This window comes from Diceros bicornis, chromosome X (assembly GCF_020826845.1).
Source record: "Diceros bicornis minor isolate mBicDic1 chromosome X, mDicBic1.mat.cur, whole genome shotgun sequence".
NCBI lineage: Eukaryota > Metazoa > Chordata > Mammalia > Perissodactyla > Rhinocerotidae > Diceros > Diceros bicornis.
In genome coordinates, this window is record NC_080781.1 from 38,987,920 (window position 1) to 39,013,287 (window position 25,368).

The window sequence follows — 25,368 nt, forward strand, 5'->3', positions numbered from 1 at the left end:
TGAGAAATCCAGAAAATAAAAAGCATCTGCAATAACACTGCTCAGAGATAACCATTGTGGACATTTTTATGTTTATCCTTCTTTGCTTTTCTCTACTCATGAATCTATATATATATAGATAAATAGATATTACTTGGTTTTATAAGTTGAGATCAAACTGTTTTATAGTAACTTTTATTAACCAAATAGTATGAAATTTCTCCACATCAATAAATATTCTTCTAGGTTATCATTTTAAGAGCTGTATTATATTTTACCTTATGGAAGTTTCATAATCTAGTTAAACAAGCCCTTATTGCTAGATTAGGTTTTCTCCAGTTTTTTATATTGTAAATAATACTTATAGTGAACATATTGGTAGGTAAATCTCTGCACACATTTGTGAGGACTTCCTTACAATAAATAAATAAATTACCAGCAGGGAAATTGCAAGTTCAAAGCATATGTGCATTTTCCCTCATTCATTTTTATTATGAAATATTTCAAGCAATCCTAAAAGTCTGCTGGATATGATAATAAATACCTATGTACCCAACATCCAGCTTGTCAGACCTTAACATTTTGCCATATTTGCTTCAGATCTATTTTCTTAACAAAATAAAACATTAAGACATATTGAAATGCCCTATCTAGCCCTCCCAGCTCCCATTCTTTCCCTGGAGGAATCACTGTCCTCAGTTTGGTGTTTCTCAGTCCCATGCAGGTTATTAACTTTTACTATATATACTTGCATATGTGTATGGATATGTATGTTTAGGTATATGCATGCATAAACAATATATGGTACTGTTCTACTTATTTTTATTTTTTATTTGATTTTTTTTGTGTGAGGAAGATTAGCACTGAGCTAACATCCACTGCCAATCCTCCTCTTTTTGCTGAGAAAGATTGGCCCTGGGTTAACATCCGTGTCCATCTTCCTCTACTTTATATGGGACGCCTGGCACAGCATGGCTTGATAAGCAGTGTGTAGGTCCATGCCCAGGATGCAAACCTATGGATCCCGGGCTGCCAAAGCGGAGTGCACGAACTTAACCACTACACTGCTGGGCCGGCCCCTCTACTTGTTTTTAAACTTCATACTGCACATCTTCTCCTGCAACTTGTTCTTTTTCTACAGCGTTATACTTTTGAGGCTTATCCAGATTTACACATGTAGCTCTAGTTCATTTGTTTTCACAGCTATTTGTATGGTATCCATTATATGACTATGACATCAAATTTTTATTTTCTTCTTGGTAGACATTGACATTGTCTCCATTTTTTCACTATTATAAGAAACATTGTTATAAACATTCTTGTAAATATCTTCGTGAATATATTAACAAGAGTTTCTAACCCGGGGTGGCATCGCTGGGGCACAGGGTATGTGCATCTTCAGCTTTACTGGATATTGCCAAATTGGTCTCCAAATTGGTCATACCCCCTTACCTTGCCACCAGCACTGTGAGAGTTTTCATAGCTCTACATCCTCACCACCACGTGGTTTGGCCAGTGTTGCTATCTTCATCTTCAACGCTAGCAATGTAGGAGAGTACCCATTTCTCTGAATTCTGTCACCACAGAGTATTATCAGTTTTTCATCTTTGCTAATTTTATAGGCCAAAAAAATCTGTCAATGACACTTAAATACATTTTGATTTTTTCTTTTTTTCTAATTATAAAAATAATACAAATTATTTTAGAAAATTTGAAAAATATAAAGTTAAAAAAAGAAAAGAGTAATCCTCTTTAATCCCACCACTAAAATATAGTACTAAATAATATCTGACATTTATTGAATTCTTACTATATACATAGGACTGCTTTAGATACCTAATATTTCTAAAAATAGGATTCATAAATAGATATTTAACATATATATGATATATATACATATATACAATGAATATACATACATATATATTACTCCTTTACAAAAAAGTACCTACTTTTTTATAAACTGGGGTTTTTTCCACCTAGCAAATAAGTCACAATCATTTCCTCATATTATCTGTATCCTGGACTGAAAGGTGTAATTTAAAGACTTCAGCATTCATATCCATCTGTCTTCTCTCACTGTCCAGAAACCGAGGACCAGGCTGAGCCCAGCAACAAGTCCTAGGGAGCTGGCTTGCTGCTGGCTGTATACAGTGGCACAACTGACTCAGCTCCACACAAAATAGAATTAACATACAACAATTCTCTGCGCTCAATACTCAGGGAGGCCAACTCTCACCTCTGCCCTAGGGCCTTCTGCTGGGGACCACCCATCCTATCTGCCCATTCGACAACATAACGCGCAACTCCTTTTAGCTACTAGCTCTCCTGAGCCCTCAGCCCACACTCCTTTCCCCAATAGACAGTTTTCTCACTACAACCACTCTTCAATTTAAAAATATTACATATAGGGCCGGCCCCGTGGCTTAGCGGTTAAGTGCGCGCGCTCCGCTGCTGGCGGCCCGGGTTCAATCCCGGGCGCGCACCAACGCACCACTTCTCCGGCCATGCTGAGGCCGCGTCCCACATACAGCAACTAGAAGGATGTGCAACTATGACATACAACTATCTACTGGGGCTTTGGGGGAAAAAAAATAAATTAATTAATTAAGAAAAATATATATTACATATATCCTCAGCCTCTTGCCTTCACTGTCTTCCCTTAAAAACACCAAACTCTCCAGACTCTGATCCTTAGGAAGTTTGATATTACATTCTCTTATGTGGCCTGGTCCATGTGTATACTTGAGGAGATGAACCTTATTTGGATTTGATCCAGCTTCCACATGAGAAAAAGAGTCTGCAATAAATGTATCCTTGCTCCTTTAGACTATTGTGATAGCTCTCACTCCCTTTAGTATTGTCTTTCTCCCCACCGTGCAGCCCCCTTCACAAATCCATCCACATAGTTATGTGAGCTGCCAAAAATCGATTCTGATTATGTCATTTCCCTGCATAATATACTCCATTGTGCCAAGATGGCCTACAGAATCAACTCCAAGGGCTTGTTGCAAGGCCCTCTATGACTTCTGCTGCTGGTTCCTCTAGCCACTCCACCTGCCACTTCTCCTGTCTCACTCTGTAAGTTCCAGTAATTCTGAGTTTTTGTTCTCTGCCCTCCTAACACTGTTTCACACCTTTGTGCCTTTGTATATATTTCCCTTCCTGTCTAGACTGTTCCTTCTCCTTGTCTGCCTGGAAGACTCCTATTTATCTTTCAAAGTCCTGTTCCAAAGATATTCCCACAAACTTAAAGTACAACCCTACATATTCCTTATTAATTACAAAGAGGAAAAGTTACCTTTACAGTGTAGAAACCTAACTAATGCCACCTTAACCAGGCCGTCAAAATTACCATCATCACTAATGGGACAAACAGACATCATATGCCCCTGACGTGATATCCTGAGAATGACACATTCTGGTGGTATTCCTGTCAAAAATATTTCACCTGAATCTAATTCCGAAGGAATGATCAAACACATCCAAATTGAAAGATGTTCTGCAGAACTAGCCTGAACTCTACAAAAATGTCAATGTCAGGAAAGACCAAAACAAAACAAAAGGCTTGGAAATTGTTCCAAATTAAAAGACGCTAAAGAAGCATGACGACTAAATGCAATGTGTGATCCTTGTTTCCATCCTGGATAAAAGAAAAAAACCAGTTACAAATAACATTACTGGGAGGACTGGTGAATTTTGAATATGGATTATATACTAGATAATAATGTTGGGTCAATGTTAAATTTCCTGAGTGTGGTCATTGTGCTGTGGTTATGTAGGAGGAATGTACTTGTTCTTAGGAGATACAGCTGAAGGCTAAAGCGTTGCTATATCTGCTGTTAATAACTCATAGTTCAGCAAAAAGAAACAAGCAAACAAATAAATATGTGTTTGTATATCTAAATAGAGAGAAAAAGATGTGGTGGTGAAGTGCTAACAATAGAGGAATTCTAGGTGAAGGGCAAACGGGTGTTCAGTGTTCTATTCTTGCAGCTTCTCTGTAGGTTTGAAATTCTTCAATACAAAAACTTGGACAGAATAAACAAGAAATAATAAAAACAAACAAATGAACGAAAAGCTTTGTTCCAGGTCATGTTTTCTGTGAAGCCCCTACTACCCCTGGTCCCCAAACACACATAAAACAATGAACCACCCTCTCTTCTGCACTCTTTCATGATTATCCATCTCTCTGACCGAACTATAAGCTCTTTGATATCTGGGCCTGTACATGTTGTGTTGGATCTGCACAATGCTAGGACTGCACCAGACACAGACCAGATGCTCAGTTGATACTTTTTTAACATTAATTAAGCTGAGTCTTAAGGCTTGGATAGGATTCAGTCAGCAGAGAGGAGCGAGAAAGGTTTCTCAAGAGAGAGGAACAAGGCTGGCCCGGTGGTGCAGTGGTTAAGTTCAGCACATTCTGCTTTGGCGGCCCAGGGTTCGCAGGTTCGGATCCAGGGCATGGACTTACACCATTCATCAAGCCATGCTGTGGCAGCATCCCACATACAAAATAGGGGAAGATGGGCACAGATGTTAGCTCAGGGCCAATCTTCCTCACGAAAAAACCCAAACAAACAAGAGAGAGGAATAGCATGAGGCAAGGTAAGGAAGCAGGCACATGTGTTTTGTATTTACCAAGAACATTTGATTTATTTGGTCAGAACTGAAGATTTGTATAGGTGAAAATGCCTAGCACACAATAGATTCTTAACAAAAATTTGGTGAATAAGTGAATGAATGGGATTTGAAAGGCAGGCTTAGATCAGATTGGAAAGGGCCTTGACTATTGAATTGAGAAATCTGAACATTAACTGGTTCTTAACATCCAGGGTCTTTTCCCAGTGGCAGAAAGAGAGTGTGTTCTTGGGTAAGTCCCTTATACATTTTCTTCCTAAATAATAAGGAAAAGTAGAAACAAGCAGGAATCTGAAAGTGACCTGTTTCCAAACTCAGGAGGAGGATACATTAACTCCTAATAAACCCAGGAAAAGCCTCATAGTGGAATTTTAAGACATCCAACATCCCTCAGATAAAAGGGTGTCACAGAACATTGGCTAAAAGAATAAATAAATGAATCTATTTAGCGTGGATCATGTTTGTCTTTGAGAATAGTGTACGAAATTATTTAGGTTAATTTTACTACATTTTTAAAGTTTAAGAAGCAAATACTTATGAAATCACTAGACTCTAATACTCTTTTAGGGGGTTCCACATTACTCCATAGATTACAAAGCTCCTCATGATGCCATCTCAAATGTTAAACTAAACCCTACTAAATAATTTTAGCCTGATTGAGCTTTACCCAATAGACAGTTTTCATATTTTTTTAGTATTTGAGCTCTGTTTTCTTCCAGAAAAATTTGTGGGGACTGACAATTTAAGTAATGCAAAATAGTTGGATTATGACAACTGAGAAAAAGAAAAGTGTGTTGTTTTTTGAGGTTATCATTTCTTTGACCATTCATAAACAGGCTGGCATCTATTTCATCTTTGCTCATAGTCACAGCACACTGTTGCACACAGCCCAAAATAATGAGGAATGAGGGTAAGGGAATGAGTCTCTTAGCTGCTCTGTGAAGCAATTTGTTAGTTTTAGGTTATAGTTCTTTTAAATCTTCAGTCAAATTCTACAAAAATCTTAGCTGGGAGGAAATGCAAAGCTCAGGTAGCATTTTAAAAATCTATTTTGGGCCTAATTATGATGTAGCATTGACTTGTTCCAGAATTTTTAACATTACTGGGAAGAGACCATCAGTGGTGGTCAAAATGACTTGTAGTTTACAAAGCATGTGAGCATTTTTTTGAAGAAAGTAGACAAGATAATTTGAGCTGTTGTTTCAAGCAATAAAGTAGAATCAAGTGATAAATCATTTGGGCCATATGCACAAATGGACTGTGACACAGCTAAATTAGTCACAACTGTTCATCACAGGCCAACTTCACGATACATAAAGAGCTATATATCAGTTAGCAATGTTCCCTTGTAACCAGTTCTGATGTGTTTGTAAGCAGAAACGTAAGTCTATGGCTACAATCAACAAAGACGTATCAGGCCGGCCCACCAAGGCCAGCCAAACCCATATCTCCCTGCAGTTTTATAGAGATTAGCATATCACATGAGCCAAATGCTGTTACCAAACTTAAAATATGATACTGCTACTCTGTAGAAAAAGCGTAAGCCCTATTCTTCAACATCAATAGAATAGAAGCATTCATAGATATTGTGTTCAATGTGGTCCAATAATTGAAGCTTAAAATAAATATCTTGTAACAGAACATTTTAAAACGTCAAGACAGATAAGAATTAGGGCTTGGGAAATAAATGACTATGAAGAAAGATAAAAAGAAAAGAGATCTAGGGTTTCTCTGAGACCTAGTGCAGGGCCAAGTCCTCCTGGCTGCAAGTGGCCATTGCCATGGAAACCAGAGGGCTGGGCAGTTGGGGATTGTGATGCTCTGGGGGCGGGGAGGAGATAGTAACCAGTGACTGGTCTACTGTCCCCCAGACCCTCACCGGAGCTTCAAGGCGCTGCTGCCTTTTGCACTCTCCCGCCGGAGTGGTGCCCTGAGCCAACCCAGAGAGACCATCGCCCACCGCCTTGATGACAACACCTCCGTGCCCTCTCCCGGCTCAGGCTACTCTGCAGCCGTCGATCCATGGCCTTTCCCAGATAACGAGCAGCCTGTTCATCAGCAATGGTGCGGCTGCAAACAACAAATTCCTGCTGTCTGCCAACCACATCACCACCATCATAAATGTTTCTGTGGAGGTGGTCAACACTGTCTACGAGGACATTGAATATGTGCACGTGCCGGTGGCCGACTCTCCCAGCTCGTGTCTTTACAGCTTTTTTGACTCTGTTGCTGATCACATCCACAGCGTGGAAATGAAGCAGGGCCGCACGCTGCTGCACTGTGTTGCGGGAGTGAGCCGCTCCGCCGCTCTCTGCCTCGCCTACCTGATGAAGTACCACTCCATGTCGCTGCTGGACGCTCACACCTGGACCAAGTCGTGCCGCCCCATCATCCGGCCCAACAACGGCTTCTGGGAACAGCTTATCAATTATGAATTCAAGTTATTCAGCAAGAACACCGTGCAGATGATCAACTCCCCGGTGGGTGTCATCCCCGATATCTACGAAAAGGATGTCCATTTGATGATGCCGGTGTGAACCATCCCGACCAGCCCCTGACATCTGCTGCTGATGCTCCACCAACGTAGAACTCGAACATTGAACTCTGATTGGTAAAGAAAACTACATGATGCCTTTTAGAAGGGCAAGTGAAAAAGGAGGGTTGTTGGAGTTTTCAGCTTAGTGAAGCTTATCTCCTAAGAATAAAATTCATTAAATGTAAGATGGTGACAATGTTTCTTATCCTGCGAGCGGCAGGTCATGGCTGCTGGGCCCTGGCCAGGGAGAAGGGTGGGGAAGGTGGTATCCAGCTCAGATGGACCTGCACCCTGGGCCCTGCAGGAGGTTGACTAACCCCAAGTGAATCCCCTAGAATCCCACCTGGTTCTTTCCACCCCTCATGCCAGAGCCTCAGACCTCATGGCAACCCCCGTGCTTCTCACAGGAAGTGCCAACCTACTGGATAAGGGCTTCACAAGGCGCTCCGGGAGCCCTAGGGGAGTCTCAGGCCACCCCTGCCCCCACCTTCAACTACAGTGGCCCAACTCTGGTTTTCTGGACTGGATTTACATGTAAAATAATTTTCAAAAAAACCATTCCACTATATAAAATTTTAAAATATTTTTTCGAGTGCTATACTAGATGGCAAGGTCTCAAGGTGCCCCCACTGGCCTTTGTGAAAAGGGATATTAATCCCCTTCTCCAGGGCACATGCTGAGAGAGAGAACAAGCCTGACACCAGGCCTCAGGGGTTCCTCTCATGAGCCTTGGCTTGGAAAGCTGGAGCTGCTGGCTAGGACACAGCCCTGTTGCCTCTGACACCTCCTCCCATTGTGACCTGGGGCCTCTCAGAGCCTCTGTTTCCTCACCTGTCAAAGCTGTCTCTCACAGGGTTGTTGTGAGGATTAGCATGGGACCTGGCACATGAATGGTTTCATGCTTAGAGTAAAGGGCCGCTCTTGTTATTAATGATACTCTTTGGCCCTGCTGGCTGGGGGTCAGCACATTCATCCTCGCAATGGCATTTCCCCCATCTGTGCGCAGCCCTTTGTTGTCTACAAAGTGCTCTTCCAAAAAATCATCCTGTCTGTAAAAACAAATGGTTTAAGGTTCTTTCAGACCCTGCCTCAGAGGTGGCCTAGATTTAGAGCCTTTTTAGAGTTCCCATTATGTCATTGTGTTTAATCCACGTGCAAGCAAGAAGCAAGAAGCACAATTCCAACCTCCCCGACTCCACTCCACCCACTGTCGCCAAAAGGCCTTGTTTAGAACTGCTGACCATGAGAGCCAGCATCCCAGGATCCACCGGAATCCATGGGGCCACTTGCTAAAGGGACAAATGAGTGGGCCCCAGAAGTAGGAATCCAAGGTTGTTCAAACTTCCCAGGTACCTGGCTCTGGCTTAGGAGCAGCCATTCTAATCCAGAGAATTTTAGACAAAAACTATGTGAGACTGGGGCCGGACCAGTGGTGCAGAGGTTAAGTGTGCACGCTCCACTACGGCAGCCCAGGGTTCGCAGGTTCGGATCCCAGGTGCACACCACCGCACCACTTGTCAAGCCATGTTGTGGCGGCATCCCATATAAAGTAGACAAAGATGGGCACGGATGTCAGCCCAGGGCCGGTCTTCCTCAGCAAAAAAGAGGAAGATTGGGCCGGCCCCGTGGCTTGGTGGTTAAGTGCACGCGCTCCGATGCTGGTGGCCCGGGTTCGGATCCCGGGCGCGCACCGAGGCACCACTTCTCCGTCCATCCTGAGGCCGAGTCCCACATACAGCAACTAGAAGGATGTGCAGCTATGACATACAACTATCTACTGGGGCTTTGGGGGGAAAAAATAAATAAATAAAAATCTTAAAAAAAAAAAAGAGGAAGATTGCCATCGGATGTTAGCTCAGGGCTAGTCTTCCTCACCAAAAAAAAAAATATATATATATATATGTATATGAGACAAAAGCACAACTACTCTGGTTGACACAGATCTGTGGGTCCAGAGCCCAGTGGAGTCCGAATACCCTTTCTCTCCAAACTCACCTCCACCCCCAGTTCCACAAGAGGAGTGCCTAGGGATGAAATTTGCTCCAGGGGTGGGGTGGGGGTCAGGGTGGGCATGGGGGGTGGGGGAGGGGAACTATGAAAACCACTGCTCTAGACGGATCTCCTCCTTTTACAGACGAAAGAACAGGCTTATAAATTTAGTTGGGTATATATATATGTGTGTGTATTTTCATTTTTCTTAATACCTAAATTAACAGACCATAAAATTAACTCTCTTTGAACATACAGTTCTATGAGTGTTAACCCATGCATCGATTCGTGTAACCACTGCCACATTCAGGACACAGAGCAGTTCTGTGACTCCAAAAATTTCCTTCATGCTTCCCCTTTGTAGTCAAACTGTAGCCCCACCTCAACCCTTGCAAACGCTGATCTGTTCTCTGTCCCTATAGACTTGCCCTTAACAGAATGTCACATAAATGGAATCATACAGCATGTAACCTCTGGAGACTGGTTTCTCTCACACAGTCTCTGACACTCCCCAAAGTTGTATTCTATTGTGTGGATGTACCACAGTTTGTTTTATATTCACCCATTGAAGAATATTTGGGTCTGTATTAGTTTCCTGGGGGCTGCTGTAACAAAATACCAAAAACTGGGGGGCTTAAAACAACAAATTTATTTTCTCACAGTTCTGGAGGCCAGAAGGCCTAAATCAAGGTCTCAGCTGGGCCATAGTTCTTCTGAAACCTGTAGGGGAGATTCCTTCCTAGCTTCTGGTGGTTGCTGGCTATCCTGGGCATTCCTTGGCTTATAGATGCATCACTCCAATCTCTGCCTCTGTGGTCACATGGCCACCTTCCCTAGTGTGTCTTCACATCTGTCTTCCCTCTGTGCATGTCTGTGGCTAAAGTGCCCTCTTCTTATAAGGACACCAGTTATGTTAGGGTAGGGGCTCACTCTACTCCAGTATGACTTCATCTCAATTAATTACATCTGCAACAACCCTATTTCCAAATAAAGTCACATTCTGCGGTTCTGAGGGTTAGAACTTCAACATATTTGGGGGGAGATACAATTCAGCCCACAAGAGAATTGTTTCCACTTTTTGGCAAGTATGCATAAAGTGCTATAACACACGCACAAATACACACGTGCACACAGAAGAAGAAAAGGATCATGTCACCTGGAAAGAAAAGAATTGTAGCAGTTTAAAAGTAGAATAAGAGTTATAGTGAAAAACAATAATAACCACCATTTATAGGAAGCTGTTATATGCCAAACATAGTACCAGGCACTTTACAGTGTCTCTGGTTCTTACAACAGCCCTTCAAGGGAGTTACTACCCACATTATACTAACAAAAAAACAGGGGGTTCCAAGAGGTTGAGGAATTTGCCTAAGGCAGCACACAGCCCAGGAGTGAAGAGGTGACATTCAGACGGGGCTCTGTTTTCCTGCATTTCTTTTGAGACAAAAGAAAGTGGATTGAAGGAAGGAAAATTTTGAGTCATACTCTTGATTCCCAAATAGTGTCCATACAAATCACCTGGGAAGTTTTTTTATACGGATACCTGGGCCTCACCACCACAGATTTAGATTCAGTAAGTAATAGGTAAGGTCCAGGAAGCTGCATTTTTAACGAGCATCTCAGACAACTCTGATGAAGGCTGAGAAACAGCAACCAAACAGTTGTGAATACTAGGTATTCCATACCTTCTCATCTTTGTCCTTTTTTTTTTTTTTGTGAGGAAGATTGGCCCTGGGCTAACATCCATGCCCATCTTCCTCTACTTTATATGGGACGCCGCCACAGCATGGCTTGACAAGCGGTGCGTCAGTCCGCGCCGGGATCCGAACTTTCTAACCCCGGCCCACTGAAGCAGAGCAAGCGCACTGAACCACTACGCCACCAGGCCGGTCCTGTCCTTTTTTGAATTATCTGTTCATGCCCTTAGACAGTTTTGTATCAGAGTGTAAATCTTTTATTTTTCTTTTCAGTTGTAAGAACTGAAATATAGAATAAGGATATTCAACTTTTCTTGTCAAATATGTTGCACATATTTTTCCTAGTTGATCATGTGCCATTTGTTTATGGTGCTTGTTTGTGATTCAAAAGTTTAAATTTGCATGTAGTTAAATCTATGAGTCTTTAACTGAATGGTTTTTGTGTCTGAATGATACTTTAAAGGTTTTCTCCATTGCATAATTATAAAAATGTTAACTATTATTTTCTCCTAATTTGTTTTTTTCACTTTTAAACCTTTTTCCCCCAATTTTTTAATTTGAAAATTTCAAACATCCAGAAAGTTGAAAGAACAGAACAAGGAGCATACACATTTGCTTCACTTAGGTTAATCAATTGTTAGCCTTTAGTCACGTTTACTTTCTCTCTCAAGATAATACCTTTTTTCTGACCCGTTTGAAAGTAATTTGCAGATATCATGACACTTCATCCTTGAATATTTCAAAATGCGTCACCTGAGAATAAGGACATTTTCCTATATACTCATAATATCATTATCAAACCTAAGCCAATTAATTAATAATAATTCCCTAATATTCAGTCCATATTTAAACTTTCCCACTTATGCCCAAAATGTCTTTTATAGCTATTTTTCTTTCCCAAACAGGAGCCAATCAAGGTCACACATTGCATATCATTATTGTATTTCTTTTAATCTAGAACAGTGCCTCCACTCTTTTTTCCCCTGATATTGTCTTTTTGATAAGTTCAAAACAATTTTGTGGTATAATGTCCAGCACTCTGATGTGTCCAATTATTTCCTCATGCTATTGTTTAACTTGTTCCTTTGTCACTTGCATTTTCTTTAACCTCGACATTAGGTCTAGAGGTTTGATTAGATTTGGGTTAAGTATTTTTTGCTAGGATATTTCAGAAGTGATGTCATGTTGCATCACATCAGGAGGCACAAATGTCTCTTTGTCCCATTAGCAGTGATACTAAGTTTGATAACTAAGTTAAGGTGGTGACCACCAAATACCTGCCTTTAAAACTAGTAAGTAATTTGTGGGGTGATACTTTCACACCATGTGAATATCCTGTTCCTTTCATTCTATGATACTAGCATCCATTAATGATCTTTGCCTCAATCAATTATTACACCGGGGGACATGTAGCTCTTAAATCTATCCCTACATGTCCCCCGGTGTAATAATATCCCTCTAATTTTGGTATATGATACAAGTTAGAGTTATTTAATTTTTTAAAATAATTTTGAGATGTTGCAAAACCACCATAAATATTTGAGTCTGCTTTTGTTCTTTCTGGTTCGTTACATTGTCTATCTTTTCCTGTGCTAGTATCACATTCTTTAAAATTGGTGCAGCTTCATAATAGGCTGTAACATTTGGTAGAGGAATGATATCCTCCGCCCCCGCAGTTAGGCTTCTTTCTCAAAGACTTTTTGTTGTTGTTGTTAGATTCCTTCTTTTTCTCTTCTGAATGAAACTTTTTAATAGTTATGGCAGGTTTAAACAAATTTTCCATTAGAGTTTTGATTGGAATGACTATTTTCTTGTGTATTAGTCAAGGTCGAATCAGGGAAACAGAAATCACGATAGTTATTTTATCAGAGAAAATCTAATATAAAGAGTTTACCCAGATATTGGAGGACTGAAAAGGCAAAAATAGAACACATGGTGTATATGTTTATACATATATAAATATTTAAATAAAAGATCATCTACCCAGAATGTCTGAAACTTGATCAGTAAAGTATTAACCATATTTCTGGAGTTTGTATATCATGGTTCCAAAGGCTCATAATGTTAGAAAATTGTAATTTAGTATTCCAACACAAACACACACACAGTCATTCAATTCTTTATAATTCAATTTTTTAAAACAGTTCTTGCCTGCTAAAAACATTTAGCATCATATCTGTTATGTTGCCAATGAGACCTCTGTGTCATCACATGATTATTCTGATCTACAATGTTAAGGTAAAGAGGTAAAGATATCCAATAAGCGGGCTACGTTTACCTGCGGGTTATTGAGAGCCCATCTTCAGCTACCTCCCATACGCTTTCACTCTTCCTCTATTAATGAGTTATAGGCAGGTGGGGAGGTGACCTTCGGACTACCTTTTGGGAACTGCCTGATAAGGCGAGAGGAGGCAGTAAAAACATGAATTTTACGGTAACTTTTGGTGCTTGGGCCAAACTCCTTGCCAGGTCCTCTGCATCTGGAGAAATGGATCGAGGTCGCAGTCACATAGCTGTGTTCAGAAAGTGTATTTAACGAGACTTTCTGAAATAGGGCTCAATAGTGTTAGAATTTGGACTCACGATTGGCCTCTTTCTCCAATAGCCTCTGTGGTGAGGGAATAAAAAACGAGCATAGGCCTTGACCAAGTTAGAAGGTCTCTGTGATAAATTCAATTGAACTCTGGAGGCTCCAAGTTTAGGCAGGACTGGGGCCTGTGCTGGGGACAATGCGAGTTTGCACTTATTTCTAGCTTTATTGCATGGTGGTCAAAGAATGTGGCCTGTATAATTTTTGTTTTACAGAATTTTCAGAGTTCAGAGTTTAAGAATTACAGAGATTTTCTCATTAGCTGTCTCTTGAACAGTGAAACATGCATTGTCTACCAGTAAGATTCTAAGTTTATATATATGTTTTATCATATTTTATTATTTAAAAATGTTTAATGTTTGAAGGGTAATATACTTGTGAATTCAGCATTCAAATTGTACATACAGTGAAAAGTCTCCTCACCTTTGTCTTCTAGCCAATCAGTTCCCCTCCCCAAAGGCAGTCAATATTATTAGTTTCTCCTGTATCTTTCTAAGATATTACTTTATGCATCTACAAAGGATTATGTATATATTTTTTCTCATTTTTCAAAAAGTAGTAGCATACTTTACCCACTATTCTCTACCTTGTTTCTTTTTGTTTAATATATATTACAGATCATGCTACATCAGTAAAAGAGAACATCGTCGTTCTTTTTTACAACTGCATAGTATTCCATTGTATGGAATTATTATAATTTATTTAACCAGCCCCTTATTTTATTTATTTTTTTCTTTTTGCTTGAGGAAGATTAGCCCTGAGCTAACATCTGTGCAAATCTTCCTGTACTTTATATGTGGGTCGCTGCCACAGTGTGGCTGATGAGTGGTGTAGGTTCGCACCCGGGATCCAAACCCGAGAATCCCGGCTGCCGAAGTGGAATGCACCAAACTTAACCACTACACCACAGGGCTGGCCCCTAACCAGCCCCTTATTGATGGACATTGAAGTTGTCACCAGAATTTTGCTATTACAAATAATACTGTAGTATATAAACTTGCAGTTAAGTTTATGTACATAAATTATTTTATTTGTGTGCAAATATATCCATGGGGTATTATTAGAAATCGAGGGGGCCCAGTGGCACAGTGGTTAAATTCGCGTGTTCTGCTTCGGTGGCCCGGGGTTCACTGGTTCAGATCCTGGGCACAGGAATCTGTTTGTCAAGCCATGCTGAGGCGGTGTCCCATATAGAAGAGCTACAACTCTACAACTATGATACACAACTATGTACTGGGGCTTTGGAGAGAAAAAAGAAAAAAAAGAAGAAGATTGGCAACAGATGTTAGTACAGGGCCAATCTTCCTCAAAAAAAAAAAAAAAGAAATGGAAATATGGAAATAGTGGGTCTATGTTTGGGAAAATCTAGTTTTCCACTTGTGTGTCTCCTTTCCTACTCACCCAACAACCAACAACCACATTCACACAGAACACTTCACTTCTGACACTTCTGGTCACCAAATGTGCGGACGCTTTTCCCCACACCAAGCAATTCTCTGTGACACCAGCTACAATTCAACTCAATTCTGACACTAACTACCTGGAGATAGTGTCAGATCCCACAGGTTAAGGGCTCAGTCCCACAAGACGTCCCCCCTCCACTTCAGACGCCAATGGCAAGTAGTACGTCCCCAGGTTACCCACAGAAGTTGTGGCTACAAATTGGAGGTTCTCAGGACCCCTCCTCAGGTTTGATTAATTTGCTAGAGCAGCTCCCAGAACTCAGGGAAACACTTACCTTTACCAGTTTATTAAAGGATGTCACAAAGGATACAGATAAACAGCCAGATGAAGAGATACATAGGATGAAGTCTGGTAGAGTCCCCAGCACAGGAGCTTCTGTCCCCTTGGAGTTGGGGTGCATCACCCTCTCCGTGTGGAGGTGTTCGTCAACCTGGAAGCTTCCCCAAACCCCGTGCTATTGGGATTTTATGGAGGCATGTTGATTATTAACTCCACTTCCAGCCCCTCTCCCTTCTCCAGAGAATGGGGGGTGGGGCTGAAAATTCCAAGCTTCTAAGTATGGCTTGGTCTTTCTGGTGACTAGCCTCTACCCAGGAGCCATCCAGAACCACCTAGGGTCACCTCATTAGAACAAGAGATGCTCCTAGTGCTCTTATCACTTAGGAAATTACAAGGGCTTTAGGAGCTCTGTGCCAGGAATGGGGGGGTAGGGGGTGGGGGTAGGGCCAGAGACCAATATATATTTTTTCTATTATCTCACTGGGTCTCAATTAAATTTTGATAAACATTGCCAGATTAATTCCTATGGATGTTATCAACATCTCCCAGCAATGTATGAAAGTGCCTGGTTCCCGACAGAATCAGCAGCATGCTATATTATCACACTTTCGTATCTTTGCCATTCTGACTAGTGAAAAACGGTATCTCAGTTTAATTTTAATTTGCATATCTCTTATTATGACTAAATTCTAGCATCTTTTTATTCTTTTAAGAGCCATTTGTATTTTTCTTTCTATGAACTGGCTGCTCATATCAATTTTTTATTAGATTGTTAGTTTTTTTTCTTATTGATTTGTAAGAATTCTATTACAGAAATGAGGCATTTGTCTGTGATAAGAATTTCAAATATTTTCTCCAATTTTTCATTTGTCTTTTCACGTTACTTAAAACGGATTTGCCAGGCAGAGATTATTTTTATTTAGTTAAATTTATTAGTTTTTTTTTTTTATATGGCTTTTGGGTTCTGTGTCTTTCTCAGAAAGGCTTTCCACACTCTAAGATTATACCGGAAATGTCTCCCATGGCTCTTCAAGTACATTTATGGTTTCAACTTAAACATTTAATATTTCATCCACCTGGAACATATCCTGGTACGAAGTGTGAGGTATGGCTCCAACATTACTTTTTTTTCAGGTTGTTACCACCATTCTCATCTATTTATATAATTTGTAATATAAGATAAAATATATGTTATATTCATAGTTTATATATAATTCATAATATATATTCTTAATAGTATTCATATTCATTATATTCATATTTATTTTTTGGTCTGCTTGATATGCCCAATGACTAAAAGGTATATCAGTCTTACATTGCTATTGTCTCTATGTCAATTTCTCCCTATATTCCTGTAATGGTTAATTTTATGTGTCAATTTGGCTAGGCTATGATGCACATTTATTTGGTCAAACACTAGTCTAGATGTTGCTGTGAAGGTATTTGTGGATGTGATTAACATCTACACTCAGTTGACTTGAAGTAAAGCAGATTACCTTCCATTATGCAGGTGAGCCGCGTTCAATCAGTTGAAGGCCTTAAGAGCAAAGACTGAGGTTTCCCAAAAAAGAAGTAGTTTTGCCTCAAGACTGCAACATAGAAACTCTGCCTGAGTTTTCAGGCTGCTAGCCTGCCCTGCAGATCTTGGACTCAGGACTGCAACATCAACTCTTATATGAGTTTCTAGCCTGTTGGCTTACCCTACAGCTCTACAGATCTCAGACTTGCCAGCCCCCACAATGATGTGAGTCAATCCCTTAAGATAAATCTCTCTCTCTCTCTGTCTCTCTCTAAATATATATATGTATATATGTATGCGTATATATACATATATTATATGCTATGGGTTTTGTTTCTCTGGAGAACCCTGACTAATACAATTTCTAATAGTTTTTCTTTATATATTTTGATGGTATGATAGTCTGGCATTGAATGTTAAGACAATGAGAATTTTATTTGTACCCTTTTCCAATATAAAATTAACTCTCTTTGCCTGATTAATGTTTTGTGTCTGGATGCTCTAATATTGCCAACTCCTCCCCCTCACTTTTTTTTTTCGGTCTGCATTTGTCTAAGATGTCTTTGTCTATTTTTCACTTTGTAACATATTATGCCATTTTTTTTGATGTTATGTCTCCTGTAACTAGATTATACTTAAATTCCTTTTAGTCAGCCAAGTCTTTTAATAGGGGATTTACATTGTTAAATTCTGAAGGTTTTGGTTTTATGCCAGTTTGTTCTGTGACTTATGTATTAACATTTCTCTGCCAATTTCTTTATTTTCAGTTTTGTTTTTATCTTCTCCATGGTTTTAGAAAGTATTTTATTCGATTAGTTGAAAGCAGCTACCTGGAGAAAGAGGAAACTTGTACTTTTTACTACATCTTTCTATTTCCTGAATTGATACAGTAAATATACTACCTGGTACATACCTTTAGGTTTTTCAAAATCTTTCTTTAACTTATTTTTATCTCATTCATGTCTCCAGAGTGAAATGGCATATTTTCAATCATGCTTCTGAGATATAGAATTTTGCACACTTTATCTTGACCTCATTCCCCATTCTAACCCAAGAAAATGTTAACTTAGGCTTTAGATTCATATACTACTTTTATTACTATCTTAAAAATTCAGAACCTAATTTGAGAAAAAAATATTGAGATTCAGATTTAGTTTTATAATTAGATATGGTACAATTATTTAGATGCACTTCTATTTTGGCTTGATAATGCTCCCCTCTATGACTTCCCCATTCTTGAGCTTTTTTTTTAACCTCATCCCTTGGTTGGTTGAAAAATACTGTAAACCAATGTTTTCAAGAGGGTGATATATTTTATTATCCCTTAAATAGCAGAGGGTGTTTTTCTGACATCTTTACACCTGAAAGACAACTCAGATGTATATTACATTTTGAAGTCTTAAATTTCTCTCTCTAAAACTAGATATGAGAAGTCAAACAGATTAACTTTGTTTTTATCTGGGCAATCTGACTTCATTTTTTTGCCTGAACAATTATAGACATTTAATATTGTAGCTTAAAACTTTTGCCGTGTTGTCTCCAGCTGTGTGTCCCCTTTTAACGACTTTGCCTAGAACATAGTGGTCTCTTTCAATCAACATACACTGTTCTTCAACAGAGGAAAATTTCTGTTTTATTTTTATTACATCTCTTCCATTTGCCTTTGTTCCTCTTTTAGGAACACAAATTATCCATATGTTGGTTCTCCCTTTTTTCCATTCTTTCTTCACTACTATCATCTTCTCTGTCATTGTTTCCATCTCTTTTTACATTCCATTCAATTTCTTAGCATCAGCTTTGTTCTTGACACTGAATTCAATTTTCTGCCAGATAAATTTTCCTCTTTACTGTCTGCAATGTGTACTTTAACTTTGTTTCTGCTTTTTTAGAGTACTTACTCATTTTCTTTACCCTGTCCTTCTCTCTTTTCATCTCATCCTGTTGCATTTTCATCTCAGTCCCACCTCTTCATTCCTTCCGTTTCTTTTCTACAGAAGCTTTAAGGATGTCAACAGGTTTCTAAAACTTTTTCCTGGACTCTGATGAAGAAGAGTTCTCATCTCCTCTGATTCCTTTGATTTTTCTAGATGCTGTGCTCTTCCCGGAGCACTGTGATGATTATTCTCCTTACCCTCAAATAAGATAAAGTTTCTGTGGTCTCAATATCTGTCTACAGGTGATTGAGCCAGTGACCCTTGGACTCCCCATCTGTCTATGGAAGTAGTGGCAAAATCTCCATCTCAAGTCTATAGCTGGAGGGCACACTACTGTCCACACAGTCTACTTTACCTTTGTACCTCTTCTTTACTAATGTGATACATAACACAATATAGTTGTCAGCACAGACTTCTCTCAGGGATGTTCAAGAAGCTGGCTCTTCCTTACAGTTTTGGGCAGGACTGACTACATAATTTGCAGGAAAATTTCATGCAAAATGAGAATGCAGGGCCCCTTGTTCAAAAATTAAGAATTTCAAAACAGTGACAGAAGAGCATTAAACAAAACATGAGGCCCTTTTTATTACAGGGCCCTGTGCAACTGCACAGGTTGCACGCCCATGAAGCCAGCCGTGCTTATGGGGACTGCACCTCCTTAAATGTAAGTCTCCTTTCTTTTCCTCCCAATCTCTCTCCTATTTCCTGCCCACTTGTTTTATCTATCTGCCCAGATAAATAGGAAATAGAGGGGTCTGGGGCATAAGGAGTGGAGGTGGGGGTGGGGATCTGTATTCTGGTGAGCCACCTTCAAGGGAAGAGAAACTGATATCTTTTATTGGTTTAGACACCAAGTCAGTGAGTTGGGAGAGAGATGGTGGGTCATCAGGGGATAGAATGTGGGCTTTAAATAAGTGGCTTCCTACCTTTTTCAGTCAGTGTCTTTGAGGAAATGAAGCCAAGGTAAATCGTGACTGGGATTTTCTTAATCCAGCCATTTAGAACCATCTGCCTCATAATTAACATCAATTTCACTCAGATCCAAGACTTAGGTTACCTGTCAGTTTTAGTCTTTGATATTATGAAAGCTTGTCTTTTTTTCTCTATTTGAAGGGATTTTTGTGAGAAGTGAGGCCAGGATACATTTGGGGGCAAATAGCAATATATCATTATGCACTGGAAGCATCCATGGAACAAATTAGTTTGGCCAGGAGTTGGCAAACTTTTTCTACACAGGACCAGATAGTAAGTATTTTAGATTTTGCAGGCCAAAAGGCAAAATCAGATATTATATAGATACTTATGTAACAAGAGAGAAAACAAATTTCCACAAATATTTTATTGATGAAATTAAAAATCAGATAGTAATAATTTGGTACAATTTTTGGTAATACAGGTCTACAAATGACAAGAATGGGGTTCTTTGTTTTTGGAATACATTTTGCTTAATTAGGGTTCCAAATTAGTATTCTCTTATCATTAGATTAGTTTGCAAATGTTCATCTGTTAATGCTGATATGTAATGGGATTTTATGTATTTCATTTTTGAAAATGTCTTTCCATACAGATAGGCACAGCCAAACACTGACATCAGTGTGTATGCCTATGATTTTAATTGAGCATATTCATTGCATGGAAGGCATTTACAGAATTCTGTTAGATTCTTCTCTTGATATTTGCCTTTTAGTATGTCATTACATTGCAGATCAATCACTTCCAATTGATGGTTAGATAGAAACTCCTCAATTGCACAGTTAAATGAATTTTGAAATATGGAAATTTCCTTTGCACTTGCATTGAGGTCTGAAAAATGCTGCTTGGAACTGTAGTTTGAGCTTGGAAAATATACCTGCTGCAAATTTGTATAGGAATGGATAATTTGCTTCTTACCTTAACTTTTTTTTTCTGGTGAGGAAGATTGGCCTTGAGCTAACATCTGTTGCCAATCTTTCTCTTTTTTTGCTTGAGGAAGATTGGCCCTGAGCTAACATCTGTGCCAATCCTCCTCTACTTTATGTGGGACGCTGCCATAGCATGACCTGATGAGCGGTGTGTAGGTCTGCGCCCAGGATCTGAACCCATGAACCCCAGACCGCTGAAGCAGAGCATGCGAACTTAACCACTATGCCACCGGGCCGGCCCCCTTACTTTAACTTTTGATAGCACAGAAGTATATAAAGTGGCTTGACATTACTTGTAATTCAAGCAATGTTAGTTGTCATCAAAATGACTTTACTGTTGTATAAGTTTCACGTATAAGTGTTGTTTCACCTTGTAATTGGTGAAATTCATTAAGACATATTATCAAGTCACCAGCAAAAGCTACTTTACAAAGCCATTCATAGTTGGATAATAATGGTTGAAGGCTATACTTCTTATTCAAAAATTTCAATTTTGGTCTTGAGCTCAAAAGAATCAAAATAGAACTTTGCCACTGCTAAGCTACTGAACTGCTATGTGGTAGGGCAAGTCAGAATATTCAGTTTTGACTTCTGATAAAAATTCACAGAACTGATGATGGTTAAGTCCATAAGAGCAAATGAAGTTACTATTGACACCACTGGTTCAATAACACATGATAAGTTCAAATAGTACCATAAAGTACTGATGAATACTGATGAATATACAGTGAATAGCCATAGGGTTTAAACACCTTACATTTTCACAATTTGTAATTTGTTCAAACGTTTTTCTGCTTTATGTATATTTTTACTACCATCAATTGTAACACATCTTAGCAGGTTCCACTTCATGTTGTACTGAATCAGTGCTTTTTCAGCTTCTTTGAAAATATTTTCCCTGTAGTTTTTCCACGCAGACTATACACAGAGGCTAACTCTTTGGTCACTTCAAACAAGGCATTCACTCCTCAAAGAAACAACTGAGTAGTATCAGTATTCTCTGTTAACTCATGAAGAGCCAAGGAAAACTTCTCAGTTAATTGCCTTGTTTTCTAATTGACTAGTGATGTTGCTTCCAATGTCCTCAACTCTTCAAGCAACTGTTCTAGCTGAAAGGCTAATAGTCTTAAATTTATTTTCTCTGGACACATTACTTTGGCTCTTGTAATCAACCACAATTTAATTAAACAGCTTTCCTTGTTTGGCTAAGAAATGAGCCACTCAGAAAATTACTTTCATTGCAGCCTCATTTTCTTTCTTTCTTTTTTTTTTGTGAAGAAATTCTGCTGTGATGAAATATTCTGTTTTAAATTCTCTAATTGTTCTCACTGTTGCTTTCTTGTCAATTGGGAATATTGTGATGAGCGTAGTGTGATAATGTTGACATGTATTGTATTCTTTTGGCAAAGCTATAGTGTTATTGCATGATAAATGCTTTGCTATCAAATTTGATAAAATAATCCACACTCCACTGTGCCTTAAAAGCATGACATTTTGAAGTCCATTTTTCTCTTTTTTCTTGTTTTGACATGATAGGTATGTACTGGTAAAACGTAACAAAAAAAATGTCATGGTGTTATATACATGGCACTTGAAACACTGCCAAGTTATAACAGCATCACTGTGATTTGTAGGGCACTAAGCAGCAGTGTGAAGTGATAAGAGTAACACATACATTCTCTTTTGCAACTATTCAGCTCTGTTGTTTCGTGAAAGTAGTCATGGATAATACATAAATGAATGAGCATGACTGTGTTCCAATAAAACTTTATTTATGGACACCAAAATTTCAATTTCATGTAATTTTAATGTGTGATGAAATGGCTGTACAAATACAGGTGGCAGGCTGGATTTGGCCTGTAGGTTATGGTTTTCTGACCGCTGGTCTAGCAAAAGGGCTAGACCAGCCAGCTAGCCGATATTAATTGAGCTTGGTGCCAGCTGCTGAGTTCTGGTAAAAGGAAATCTTCTGTTTAAAGCAATAACACTAACACCAATAGCAATCCTACAGTTATTATTTCTGTGCCTAAAATCACTATAACCATTGGTAATGATTCTTTAGTATGCCTTTCCAGACTCTTCATGGTACTGCGTAATTTTCCAACTTCAACTCCCAATTCTTCCCTTACCCTTTTGGTCGCAGCCATCTTCAACTTCTTGAATTTACCAGAACTCTCATATTCTTAGGCTTCTGTGCTTTCGCAGATATGTTGCTGCCTCTGTCTGGAGCACATGCATCTCTATACCCACCCCCCCAGCTCCTACCAATCCATCTTCTGTTCTCTAGGAGCTTTATCTGGCCCCTCTAGGCTGATAAAGATGCCTCTTCAATGAGCATTCAGAGACATTTGGGCAAAGCTTATAGCACTCATCACTCTGTATTATATTATAGAATTTATTTATACAACTCTCCAAGTAAGAGTTCAGGACAGGGACCATGTCAGTTTGGGAAGTTTTCAGCCACTATTTCCTTGCATGCTTTTTGGGCCCTGACCTATTTCTCCTCTCCTTCTGGGACTCTGATGACACAAGTGTTAGATCTTTTGTTATAGTCTCACAGACCCCTGAGGCTGTTTATTATTTTTTTCAGTCTATTTTCTCTCTGTTGTTCAGATTGGGTAATTTCTATTGTTTTGTCTTGAAGTTCACTAATTCTTTCCTCTATGCCTTCCATTCTGATGTTGAGCCCATACATTGAGTTTTTAATTTTGGTTATTACATTTTTCAGTTCTAAAATTTCCATTTGGTTCTGCTTTGTATCTTCTATTTCTTTGTTGAAATTCCCTATGTCTCTGCTGAGACTTTCTAGTTTTTCATTTGTTTCAAATGGGTTTGTAATTGCTCATTGAAACATTTTTATGATGGCTGCTTTAAAACCCTTGTCAGGTAATTTGAACACTTGATTCACCTTAGTGTTCACATCTGTTGGTTGTCTTTTCTAATTAAAGTTGGGATTATCCTGGTTCTTGGTATGAGTGATTTTTGATTGAAACTTGGACATTTTGGGTATTATGAAACTCTGGATCTTATCTAAATCTGTTTTAGCAGGCCTCTTCTGACATCACTCCGGTGGGGGAAGGAAAAGCACTGCCTTGTTACTGCCAGGTAGGGGTGGAAGTCCAGGTTCCCCATTCAACCTTGTTTGACACTGGTGGAGGGGGAGGGTCTCTTTGTTACTGCTGGGTGTGGATGGGAGTTCTGGCTCCCCATTAGGCCTCCATTGATACCACGCTGGTTGGGAGGTATAGCAGTGCCTCATTATTGCTCCCCACATTGCTCCCACTGATAACCATGGGAGTGGTGGCCTTGTTACCACTGGGCAGTGGTGACAGTCCTGACTCTCCACTAGGCCTCCTCTGACACCACCTCAACAGGGAGGTGGAGTGGTGCCTCATTACTGCTGAATGGGGGTGGCAGTCAGGCTCCCCAGTGTGGTGGTGGGGTAGGGGGGGAATTTGAGGTGCCTCATTATAGCCTGGTGAGGGTGGAAGTCTAGGCTCCTGATGGGTGTGGAAGTCTCGGTTTCTTCCACAAGTCCTAAAACTATTCTGACAACTGAAGTTTTTGTAATAATTGAAAGTCTGTCTGTACTTGGCTTATCTCCCCTCAACCTTTACTCTATATTTATTTTTGTCATCAATGTGTTCAGACTTCAGTTGGAAAATCTTTATGACACCGGTAAGTATGGGAAGAGCTGGTAAATTCTTTTGAATTTATTTTTGATCCTGATATAAAGGATAAGTATAGTTCTATTTATAAGACTAGCTAAATCATGATTCTGTTTTGTGACTTTTTATTATCTGCATAGGTTGTATGGCATGAACATTATAAATGAACAAAGAACTACCTATTCCTAAATGCTTCAGGTTAAGTATTTAGTTGTTTAAAAGGAAGTTAAATTTATTTTCCTGTAATTGAATGGGCTTCTCTTCTGATATTAATTGATGGCACTTACATAAGTATTAACATATTGCTACAAATTATGCACTAATTAGTCCATAACCTTACTCAGCATGATACAAACTTTATATAATTTTAAAATATTTACTTATCTATGCATATATTAGTCATATCAACTTGGTAAATTCAAATTACTCTCCCCAGCTCCTACTGTATTTAGTTAGAATTATGAAACAAGAATCAGTACTAAGTGATATAAGGCTTAATTTTAGAATAAAGGAGGAGAGATGTAGCAATGTTGGGGTTATATGCCCCAAGTAAAAAGTGGATTAGGACTGCCTATGTGTTGGGTTTATAGGGAGGTTGGGGAGGGATAAGGAGGAAGTGATTGGTAGAGTAGTGATCAATACATTAGGAATCCAGAATATGAAAGCTAGAAAGGATTTTAGAAATTCTGACCTTCTGATTTTTTTGAAGTCTTTGAAGTCATATTATGTTTTGGCATTTTACCCACCTTATGGCATTTAATCTTCAAAATAATGTTGTAAAGTGGCTATAGTTTCTCCTTTTCACAGATGAGGGAATTGAAGCTCAAATTAGACTAACTTGTTGAAGGTCACCCAGCTATCAAGTGGTAGAGTTAGGATTCGAACTTAGACCTATCTGATTCCACAGTTCACGCTTCTTTGGCTCAACTGCTCTGCTTTCCATATAGGTTTTCAGATTCACTTTTCATAGAAATAATCAAAAAATCATTTATCCTGACTCCCCATTTCTCTCTCCAGTGAAGGACTTAAACCTTGGCGGCTTCATACCTATTGTTCATACACTTGAGTTTTTAAACTATGCAAGATCTAAAAAATTACATAGTGATGTAAGGATTTATGTTACTGTATAAAAATTGTCTCATGCTTCATGATAGAGGATGGGATATCT

At 39.2% G+C, this 25,368-nt stretch overlaps 1 protein-coding gene across 1 annotated transcript; it reads left to right on the forward strand.

The window, feature by feature from the left end:
* The first annotated feature begins 6,505 nt into the window (after nucleotides 1-6,505).
* Nucleotides 6,506-7,305, forward strand: DUSP21 (dual specificity phosphatase 21). The gene has a single exon (XM_058535215.1). The coding sequence runs from the start codon at nucleotides 6,591-6,593 to the stop codon at nucleotides 7,158-7,160; it is 570 nt and encodes a 189-aa protein (XP_058391198.1). The 5' UTR covers nucleotides 6,506-6,590; the 3' UTR covers nucleotides 7,161-7,305.
* Nucleotides 7,306-25,368: the final 18,063 nt, after the last annotated feature.